The sequence below is a fragment of the Equus caballus genome, chromosome 17, assembly GCF_041296265.1.
Source record: "Equus caballus isolate H_3958 breed thoroughbred chromosome 17, TB-T2T, whole genome shotgun sequence".
NCBI classification, from domain to species: Eukaryota; Metazoa; Chordata; class Mammalia; order Perissodactyla; family Equidae; genus Equus; species Equus caballus.
This window is the reverse complement of record NC_091700.1, coordinates 38072759-38083556: the sequence shown is the minus strand read 5'-3', so window position 1 is coordinate 38083556 and position 10798 is coordinate 38072759. Positions and strand designations below refer to the sequence as shown.

The following is a 10798-nucleotide window of genomic DNA, read 5'->3' as shown; positions in this document are numbered from 1 at the left end:
TTACCACTTGAAGACTACTTGTAACTAATTGCAAACAAGAGTGTAACTCTATGAAGTCACTTGGAGTCTGATCATATATGCTTTTAATTCTTTAGAAATGACCCCGATGAACTGACAGAAATAATCTGTGATGGAACCACCAACAAAAGGTGACGTATATACTCAGAGAGAGAGAGAGAGAGAGAGAGAGAGAGAGAGAGAGAGAGAGAGAGTGAGTGAAATGCAGACGCGGCATGATCCATGGGAATGCGGAATATTCTGGACAATGATTCTAAGATCTTTTCTAAAATTTCGGATCCACTGAGCTAAGTCATGTTTATCATATTCTTAGATTCACAGAATCCTTGTTCAAATAAGTTGGTCACATCACTGTCCCATGTAGGAAATCTCAAATGACATGTTGTTGCATTTCTTGGTGTTTACGTTAACATGGAACAACTCTCCAGGCTCCGTGACGATTTGTTATGAGGACCAAATAAGTGTTAAACACTTAGGATGATGTCTGGCACGTAATAAATACCATTTAAGTGCTTATTACATGGAACAAAAGTTTTCCGTGTACTTAGTCATGTCATCTGAAAACAGCGATAACTTTCATTTTTCCTGTCCAGTCCTTATACCTCTCACTTCTTTTTCTGACGTCATTGAGCAGTGTTGGAAGGCATATGGCTCTTGGGAGGAAATAAAAGGAGGTCAGGACTGGAGAACAGGATTGAGGGAGAGAGAGGTGCGCCACAAGGATGAGGGCTGGCAGGGTCAGGTTTTGAAGGGCATTGTAGGCTCTGCTGAATGGTTTTGGCTCAATCCTAGTAGCACTGGCAAGGCAATGAGGGGTCATGCTTGAGGCTCTGCAACCAATACAAACTCCAATCGTGAACCGTAGACGTACCAACTGTAGCTTTCTAGAGAGGTAGGCTTTTCTAGAGATGCACTCCTAGACTGTGCATTCCCAGGTATGTGGACATCTTTTGGGGTGATGTCTGGGATGTGGAGAGGGTATGTTGTCTCTGCCGCTATATGGGCTTTTAAGGGCTGGAGAGTCTGTGCAGCTCGATATTCCCTCTCCCACGTGAATGCTGAGAAGAGTGAGAGCTGACCACAAAACAGGGAGCCGACTCCAGACAGAGTGTGGAGAGACCCAGTGAAGATAGCCCTTTGAGTCTTTAGTCAGGAGGTTGACAGAGCAAATCAAGACATAGACTCAGTAAGGGGCATTGTTCTAAATGCACTTTCAAGTTTCCTTGGTGGAATAGGTTGGATGTAGGATGAGTTGAGACAGACAATTTTTGGTTTTTCAACGTCAGCTTTTTTGTACTATCTCCTTTTTTCCCCAATCTCATTTTCACCAGAACAAGCACCAGGAGAGCTATTTTTGAAACACTTTTTCCATTGTAAGAATTCGAAACTTATGCAGATTTCTAAATTGTGGTAAATGCATGTAACCTAAAATTGATCATCTTCAGCATTTTTAAGTGTGCCATTCTGTAGCGTTAGGTACCTTCATATTGTTGTGCAGCCAACCTGCAGAACTCTTCTCGTCTTGCAAAACTGAAACTCTGTACACATTAAACTACTCTCCCCGTTGCCCCTTTCCCAAGCTCTTGGCAACCACCATTCTACCTTCTGTCTCTGTGAGTTTGACTACTCTAGGTATGTCATGTCAGTGGAATCATGCAAAATTTGTCTTCTTGTGACTAGTTATTTCATTTAGCACAATGCCCTCAAAGTCAATCCATGTTGCAGCATGTGTCAGAATTTCATTTCTTTTTAAGACTGAACAATATTCCAACACATACAGAAATTTCTCGCAAATGGTTCCAAAAGCTCCAGTATACCCTTTACTTACATTTCCAATTGTTAACATTTTGTCACATTTCCTTTGTTATTCCCATCATATGGATATGTAGGTATATAGACATAAATCTATCTATCTATCGATCTATCGATCTATAGATATATATAGAAAGAGAGAGAGAGAAAGAAAATACGTTTAGATATAGATATACACATAGAAAGAGCTCTCTCTCTCAATATACCTGTATCTAGACCTGATTTTTATGTGAGTTGAGGCAGAAGATGTTTGATAGACACACACGTGACACACACCTTCCTACACACTTAGGCTCTATTCCTGAATCATTAGAGAGAAAATGCAGACCACATACCCTTTACTCCTGAATATTTCAGTTTTATTTTTCTACCTTCAGGGACACCTAACCACAGCACAGTGATCAAAATCAGAAAATTTTCACTTCCGTAACCATAATACGATTACCAGAATTGGAAAATGAAAGCCATAATGGAATATTATCTGATTTATGGTTTACATTGCGACTCACTCTTGGTGTCATACATTCTATGGGTTTGGATAAAAGTAGAATGACATGAATCTGTCATTAGAGTTTCATAACGATGGAGTATTTTCACTGCCCTAAAAATCCTTTGTGCTCCGCCTATTCATCCTTCTCCCCGCCAACTCCTGGCAACCACGGATCTCTTCCTGTCGCCCCAATTTTGCCACTTCCAGAATGTCATATAGTTGGCCTCATACAGTATGCAACCTTTTCAGATTGGCTTCTTTCACAAAGTAACATGCATGTAAGGTTTCTTTTCACAGCTTGATAGCTCGTTGCTTTTTAGCGCTGAATAATATGCCGTTGACTAGATGTACCACGGTTTGTTCATCCGTTCATCTGGTGCAGGACATCTTGGTTGCTTCCGCTTTTTGGCGACTACGAGTAAAGCTGCTATCAGCATTTGTGCGCAGGTTTTCATCTGCGTGTAAGTTTTGAACTCGTTGGGGTAAATACCAGGGAGCGTATGTTAAGCTGGATCGTACGTTAAGGGTTATGCTTAGTTTTGTAAGAAACCCCTAAACTGCCTTCCAGAGTGGCTGTTCCGTTTTGCCTTGCCACCAATACTGAATGAGTGTCTCCATTGCTCCACATGCTTGTCAGCAATTGCTGTTGTTAGTGTTCCATATTTTGACTATTCTAACAGGTGTGTAGTGGTATCTCATTGTTGTTCAATTTGCATTTCCCTGGAGCCATATGATGTGGAGCATCGTCTCGTACTCTTAGTTGCCATTTTTATGTCTTCTTTGGCCAGATGTCTGTTAAGTTGTTTGCCCCATTTTTTAATCTGGTTGTGCGTGTTCTTGTTGTTTAGTTTTAAGATTTCTTTGCGTATTTGTATATTTGTTATTCCTTTATCAACTGTGCCTTTTGCAAATGTTTTCTCCCAGTCTGTGGCTTGTGTTTTTATCCTCTTGACATTGTGTCTTGTGGAGCAGCAGTTTAAAATGTTAATGAAGTCCAGCTTATCAGTTATTCCTTTCATGATCTTGATTTTGCTGTCACATCTAGAAAGTCATGTTTCTAAAGAGGTCATCTCGGTTTTCTTCCGTGTTATTGTCTTCTAGGAATTCTAGAGTTTTGCTTTTTACATGTGGGTCTATAATGCATTTTGATTTCCGTTTTGTAAAGGTGTAAAGGTCCATGTGCACGTTCATTGTCTCGCACGTGGATGTCCAGTTCTTCCAGCACCATTCGTTGATAAGACTGTCTTTGCTCCATTGTATGGTCTGTGCTCCTTTGTCAAAGAACGGTGGAGTATGTTAACGGGCATCTATTTCTAGGCTCTCTGTTCTGCTCCTTTGGTCCATTTGTCTGTTCTTTCGCCAGTACCGCACTGTCTTGATTGCTGTAGCTTTATAGTGAATTTTGACATTGGCTCATGTCAGTCCTTCAACTTTTTTCTTCTTTGATATTATGTTGACTTTTAAAAAGCTATTGCAGTTGCGATACGGTCAGAGAAAATCTATATGATATTGCTCCCGCGCACGTTATTAATGCTTTGTTTATGTCCAAATATGTTGTCTGTTTTCATAAATGTCACTTGTGTGCTCTCAAACAAGATGTGTTCTGTTTGCTCTAGAGAGAGATCGTGTCAGTCTGTTCTTATTTTCTTTGCTCTTTTTGGAAGCTTTTAGAATTTTCTCTTCATTTCCATGGATCCTTGACAGATAATTTTTTACTTCCTTCTTTAACTTTGTGAAATTTATCTTCATTAGTTTTTGAATATTTCCTCTTCTCTGTTTTCTTTTTTTTCCGTCTTAGATGTCTTGGATTTCGTTTATTTCAGATGTTAGATGTCTTATTTTACCCACCATATCACACTGCTGTTCTTTTAAATATTCTCTCACTTTATTGTTTTATTGTGTTTTCTGGGAGAGTTTCTCAATGTCATTTTCCATGTCTAAATAATTTGCTGTTCTCATGTATCCACACTGCTATTTATCCCACGACTTAAGTCTTTAACAATCGTACTTTTACACCTATTTCCTCATGAGGTTTTCCTTATGGTTTCTCATTGTCGCTTCGTGCTACTAACATCTTCCCTTGTATCTTTAAGTGTATTTGTCATGCTTATGTTCCAGTATGTTCCAGTAGTTCTACTTCAAATGGTATATGTTGCTCACTTTGTTGTATTTCTTTTTCAGTCGTTGTACTCCTCAGGTATGTAATTGTTTTGACTTGTGAGCTTTCATTCCTTGTGGCTGTTGGCTACTCTGTCTGGCATCTTGTATTAGAGAAGGGCTAACGTTTTGCTTGGGACCATCTCAGTCTGTGGCTGTTATCTCAGAATAATTATTAATAGTGTGTCCTTTTCACTCTCAGAAGTGTCCTCTCTTGGGTGCTGTATTATATAGTCACCTTTGTTGAGACCTAGGACCTAAGGTGTGTTTTTCTAAGTAAGTTTAGTATGAGGGGAGGTGATGGCCCCAGGCGCAGACAGTCTCAGAAACCGTGAAACACTGTGACCACTCAACTCCTGTGGTCAGGATCTGTCACCTTTGAGCTCTTGGGGAAAGCGGCATTTGAGGAGGCATTTGAGGTTGTCACCTGGGGCTTGGGAGACGGAGGAGGTGGAGGAGTGAAGGATCAAGGATTGTTCAGCCCTTCCCTGCTTTCATCAGCTAACCTAATGCTACTCTACTTTTATCCTAGCTACATCTGGGTGGTTGCTACTTGTTTCTGCTGAGAAAGGAAAGTGATCGCTTCCAAGCAACTCAGGGGAGAGGCAAGAACGGTCCTTAAAATTTTCCCTCACACTGAGCCCCTCAAGGCTGCCACCCACTGCCCCTAATCCCAGGCTACCCACCAATTAAGAGACAGCCTTCAGGCCTCTGTCATTTCCCAGGGTTGTCACTCTTGTTATTTCTGGGGGTGCATAGTTCCTTAGGACTTCTGAAGTTTTGGGAGGAGGATGCAACATGCCGTACCATTTGGCGTCTTGATAGGAACCCATGATTTCTCTGGAAATTATCAGGGTGTGTTACTTTGATGAGAACCTTTAAGTGTATTTGAACTTTAAGATATATATACTAATGTATATTGTTGCCAGATACAGAATTAATGAAATTTGAAAGAATTTGGTGAAGAGTGCAGGCTGTCCAAAAATCAATAATATTTGTGCAGTGCTGAATATTAGCATGATACTGTGAAGGTGACAGACTCAAAGTGCATTTTGCAAGTGTCTTATTTTGTAGATGAAGAAAAAGATAAATAGAGAAAAGATTACCCAAGCCAGTTTTGAGGTGAAAAGTCTTGATTTTGGATAATATAACCAGATAACGTTTTCTGAAAGGACTGTAGAGAAAAAGAAAAAGAAAAAGAATCATTGTAAACGCATGGTCTTCACGCAGGTCAGAAAATCTTTTAATCATCATTTGGTCATCCTTGACCTTCCTACTTGTTTCTTTCCTACCAAATAACAACCAGGGACTAGGCCCTGACACTGTATGTTCATTGTTCTTGTGTATTCTCTTTCTATCTATATCTCTGTGTTAGCTCTTACTTGGATGCACCTCCCCATCCCGACACACTCAGATCCCTCTCACGTTTCCCAAATTGATTCCAGAGTGCATGAAGGAGAAACAAAATGGTGAAGAAGGAAGGAGGTTTAATCATGAATGCTATGTCTCCCTTGTTCCCTTCATTCTCTTTCCAGTGGATACACACAGGGACACACAGACACGCACACACGCACATACAGAACCCGGAAACTGTGTCAGAGGTTCCAGTGCTGGACCCTGAAACGGATGCTTTTGTTTCTGTCGTGTTTCCTCGTGACTTTACTTTTTGTGTGCTGCAATTCTGTTGGGAAAAAGAACCTGATTATCTTCCAAAATGTCTGACTCTATTTTTTGTACCTGTTTTTTACTCTATGGCAGGGTTATGGATTCTTCCCGAATGTCGTCTGGCAACAGTGACAAGATGGGGTGAGTTGACATGAGTGATCTGAGTGGTGAAAGGTACGGGGGGCATCGATGGCAACAACAGGTTTCCGTAAGAGACTATAAGCTTCTGTAGGTAACTTTCTTTCCTGTTGGGCCTAGGTGGCAAAAGGAAGGAGGAGTCATAAGAGGGAGACTTCTTACTCACGGTTTGTTTGTGAGCCTTAGAAAGTAGTAGCCAAAGCTTTGAGGAAACTCTCAGAATGCCTGTGTGTAAGACTCTGCTAGAGTGGGCCAGGAGAGGAGAGAATCCTATTTGGAGCAAGGAGACGGTAGCAGTGGAGAGGGAGCAGTGGAGCTCTCAGCAGAAGAGAATGGAGCTCAACAGACCTCGGCTCCTTTCCTCAGCCTCCAGAGCTCTGCCACCATCTGAAGCTGGTGTCCCGAATGCCAAGCCACCGTCATAGTGGAGGGAGCCCGTGCCTCAGACCTGCAGTCATCTGAACCCTGTATGAGGAACAGAAAAGACATACATGATACATGAAGGGTCAGGATGTGGTGGAGGGTGTTGAGGATCAGGAAATTAGGAGGAGCTGGGGAAATGTGTGCCTACAACCTGGAGTTGAATTTTGAGCTAAATTCAACCTCGATGCAATTACACGTGAGAGTAAGGTTCAGTAGTGAAGAATTGTATTTCAATATCTTCATTCATTAGGCTTTTTGACCGGCCGAAGATCTCCGTTACAACTATAGAAAGCCCTATTTCTAGGGAAGATTAAAATACTAGTTTCCAAATAACTAACACCCACATAATTCTTTAGGGTTCAACCAGTTTACCACTTGAAGACTACTTGTAACTAATTGCAAACAAGAGTGTAACTCTATGAAGTCACTTGGAGTCTGATCATATATGCTTTTAATTCTTTAGAAATGACCCCGATGAACTGACAGAAATAATCTGTGATGGAACCACCAACAAAAGGTGACGTATATACTCAGAGAGAGAGAGAGAGAGAGAGAGAGAGAGAGAGAGAGAGAGAGAGAGAGAGTGAGTGAAATGCAGACGCGGCATGATCCATGGGAATGCGGAATATTCTGGACAATGATTCTAAGATCTTTTCTAAAATTTCGGATCCACTGAGCTAAGTCATGTTTATCATATTCTTAGATTCACAGAATCCTTGTTCAAATAAGTTGGTCACATCACTGTCCCATGTAGGAAATCTCAAATGACATGTTGTTGCATTTCTTGGTGTTTACGTTAACATGGAACAACTCTCCAGGCTCCGTGACGATTTGTTATGAGGACCAAATAAGTGTTAAACACTTAGGATGATGTCTGGCACGTAATAAATACCATTTAAGTGCTTATTACATGGAACAAAAGTTTTCCGTGTACTTAGTCATGTCATCTGAAAACAGCGATAACTTTCATTTTTCCTGTCCAGTCCTTATACCTCTCACTTCTTTTTCTGACGTCATTGAGCAGTGTTGGAAGGCATATGGCTCTTGGGAGGAAATAAAAGGAGGTCAGGACTGGAGAACAGGATTGAGGGAGAGAGAGGTGCGCCACAAGGATGAGGGCTGGCAGGGTCAGGTTTTGAAGGGCATTGTAGGCTCTGCTGAATGGTTTTGGCTCAATCCTAGTAGCACTGGCAAGGCAATGAGGGGTCATGCTTGAGGCTCTGCAACCAATACAAACTCCAATCGTGAACCGTAGACGTACCAACTGTAGCTTTCTAGAGAGGTAGGCTTTTCTAGAGATGCACTCCTAGACTGTGCATTCCCAGGTATGTGGACATCTTTTGGGGTGATGTCTGGGATGTGGAGAGGGTATGTTGTCTCTGCCGCTATATGGGCTTTTAAGGGCTGGAGAGTCTGTGCAGCTCGATATTCCCTCTCCCACGTGAATGCTGAGAAGAGTGAGAGCTGACCACAAAACAGGGAGCCGACTCCAGACAGAGTGTGGAGAGACCCAGTGAAGATAGCCCTTTGAGTCTTTAGTCAGGAGGTTGACAGAGCAAATCAAGACATAGACTCAGTAAGGGGCATTGTTCTAAATGCACTTTCAAGTTTCCTTGGTGGAATAGGTTGGATGTAGGATGAGTTGAGACAGACAATTTTTGGTTTTTCAACGTCAGCTTTTTTGTACTATCTCCTTTTTTCCCCAATCTCATTTTCACCAGAACAAGCACCAGGAGAGCTATTTTTGAAACACTTTTTCCATTGTAAGAATTCGAAACTTATGCAGATTTCTAAATTGTGGTAAATGCATGTAACCTAAAATTGATCATCTTCAGCATTTTTAAGTGTGCCATTCTGTAGCGTTAGGTACCTTCATATTGTTGTGCAGCCAACCTGCAGAACTCTTCTCGTCTTGCAAAACTGAAACTCTGTACACATTAAACTACTCTCCCCGTTGCCCCTTTCCCAAGCTCTTGGCAACCACCATTCTACCTTCTGTCTCTGTGAGTTTGACTACTCTAGGTATGTCATGTCAGTGGAATCATGCAAAATTTGTCTTCTTGTGACTAGTTATTTCATTTAGCACAATGCCCTCAAAGTCAATCCATGTTGCAGCATGTGTCAGAATTTCATTTCTTTTTAAGACTGAACAATATTCCAACACATACAGAAATTTCTCGCAAATGGTTCCAAAAGCTCCAGTATACCCTTTACTTACATTTCCAATTGTTAACATTTTGTCACATTTCCTTTGTTATTCCCATCATATGGATATGTAGGTATATAGACATAAATCTATCTATCTATCGATCTATCGATCTATAGATATATATAGAAAGAGAGAGAGAGAAAGAAAATACGTTTAGATATAGATATACACATAGAAAGAGCTCTCTCTCTCAATATACCTGTATCTAGACCTGATTTTTATGTGAGTTGAGGCAGAAGATGTTTGATAGACACACACGTGACACACACCTTCCTACACACTTAGGCTCTATTCCTGAATCATTAGAGAGAAAATGCAGACCACATACCCTTTACTCCTGAATATTTCAGTTTTATTTTTCTACCTTCAGGGACACCTAACCACAGCACAGTGATCAAAATCAGAAAATTTTCACTTCCGTAACCATAATACGATTACCAGAATTGGAAAATGAAAGCCATAATGGAATATTATCTGATTTATGGTTTACATTGCGACTCACTCTTGGTGTCATACATTCTATGGGTTTGGATAAAAGTAGAATGACATGAATCTGTCATTAGAGTTTCATAACGATGGAGTATTTTCACTGCCCTAAAAATCCTTTGTGCTCCGCCTATTCATCCTTCTCCCCGCCAACTCCTGGCAACCACGGATCTCTTCCTGTCGCCCCAATTTTGCCACTTCCAGAATGTCATATAGTTGGCCTCATACAGTATGCAACCTTTTCAGATTGGCTTCTTTCACAAAGTAACATGCATGTAAGGTTTCTTTTCACAGCTTGATAGCTCGTTGCTTTTTAGCGCTGAATAATATGCCGTTGACTAGATGTACCACGGTTTGTTCATCCGTTCATCTGGTGCAGGACATCTTGGTTGCTTCCGCTTTTTGGCGATTACGAGTAAAGCTGCTATCAGCATTTGTGTGCAGGTTTTCATCTGCGTGTAAGTTTTGAACTCGTTGGGGTAAATACCAGGGAGCGTATGTTAAGCTGGATCGTACGTTAAGGGTTATGCTTAGTTTTGTAAGAAACCCCTAAACTGCCTTCCAGAGTGGCTGTTCCGTTTTGCCTTGCCACCAATACTGAATGAGTGTCTCCATTGCTCCACATGCTTGTCAGCAATTGCTGTTGTTAGTGTTCCATATTTTGACTATTCTAACAGGTGTGTAGTGGTATCTCATTGTTGTTCAATTTGCATTTCCCTGGAGCCATATGATGTGGAGCATCGTCTCGTACTCTTAGTTGCCATTTTTATGTCTTCTTTGGCCAGATGTCTGTTAAGTTGTTTGCCCCATTTTTTAATCTGGTTGTGCGTGTTCTTGTTGTTTAGTTTTAAGATTTCTTTGCGTATTTGTATATTTGTTATTCCTTTATCAACTGTGCCTTTTGCAAATGTTTTCTCCCAGTCTGTGGCTTGTGTTTTTATCCTCTTGACATTGTGTCTTGTGGAGCAGCAGTTTAAAATGTTAATGAAGTCCAGCTTATCAGTTATTCCTTTCATGATCTTGATTTTGCTGTCACATCTAGAAAGTCATGTTTCTAAAGAGGTCATCTCGGTTTTCTTCCGTGTTATTGTCTTCTAGGAATTCTAGAGTTTTGCTTTTTACATGTGGGTCTATAATGCATTTTGATTTCCGTTTTGTAAAGGTGTAAAGGTCCATGTGCACGTTCATTGTCTCGCACGTGGATGTCCAGTTCTTCCAGCACCATTCGTTGATAAGACTGTCTTTGCTCCATTGTATGGTCTGTGCTCCTTTGTCAAAGAACGGTGGAGTATGTTAACGGGCATCTATTTCTAGGCTCTCTGTTCTGCTCCTTTGGTCCATTTGTCTGTTCTTTCGCCAGTACCGCACTGTCTTGATTGCTGTAGCTTTATAGTGAATTT

At 41.0% G+C, this 10798-nt stretch overlaps 1 protein-coding gene across 2 annotated transcripts in view; it reads left to right on the top strand.

The window, feature by feature from the left end:
• LOC138918366 (phosphatidylinositol 3,4,5-trisphosphate 3-phosphatase TPTE2-like) overlaps positions 1-10798 on the top strand; it is a 257717-nt gene that overhangs the window by 137666 nt on the left and 109253 nt on the right. Inside the window, exons 37-39 of one of the 2 annotated variants that reach the window (XM_070239617.1) lie at positions 96-149; positions 6236-6283; positions 7167-7220. The exons of the other annotated variant lie outside the window; for it this stretch is intronic. Of the exons in view, the coding sequence (XP_070095718.1) occupies positions 96-149; positions 6236-6283; positions 7167-7220 (156 nt within the window). The remainder of the gene's footprint in view (positions 1-95; positions 150-6235; positions 6284-7166; positions 7221-10798) is intronic. 2 annotated transcript variants of the gene reach the window in all.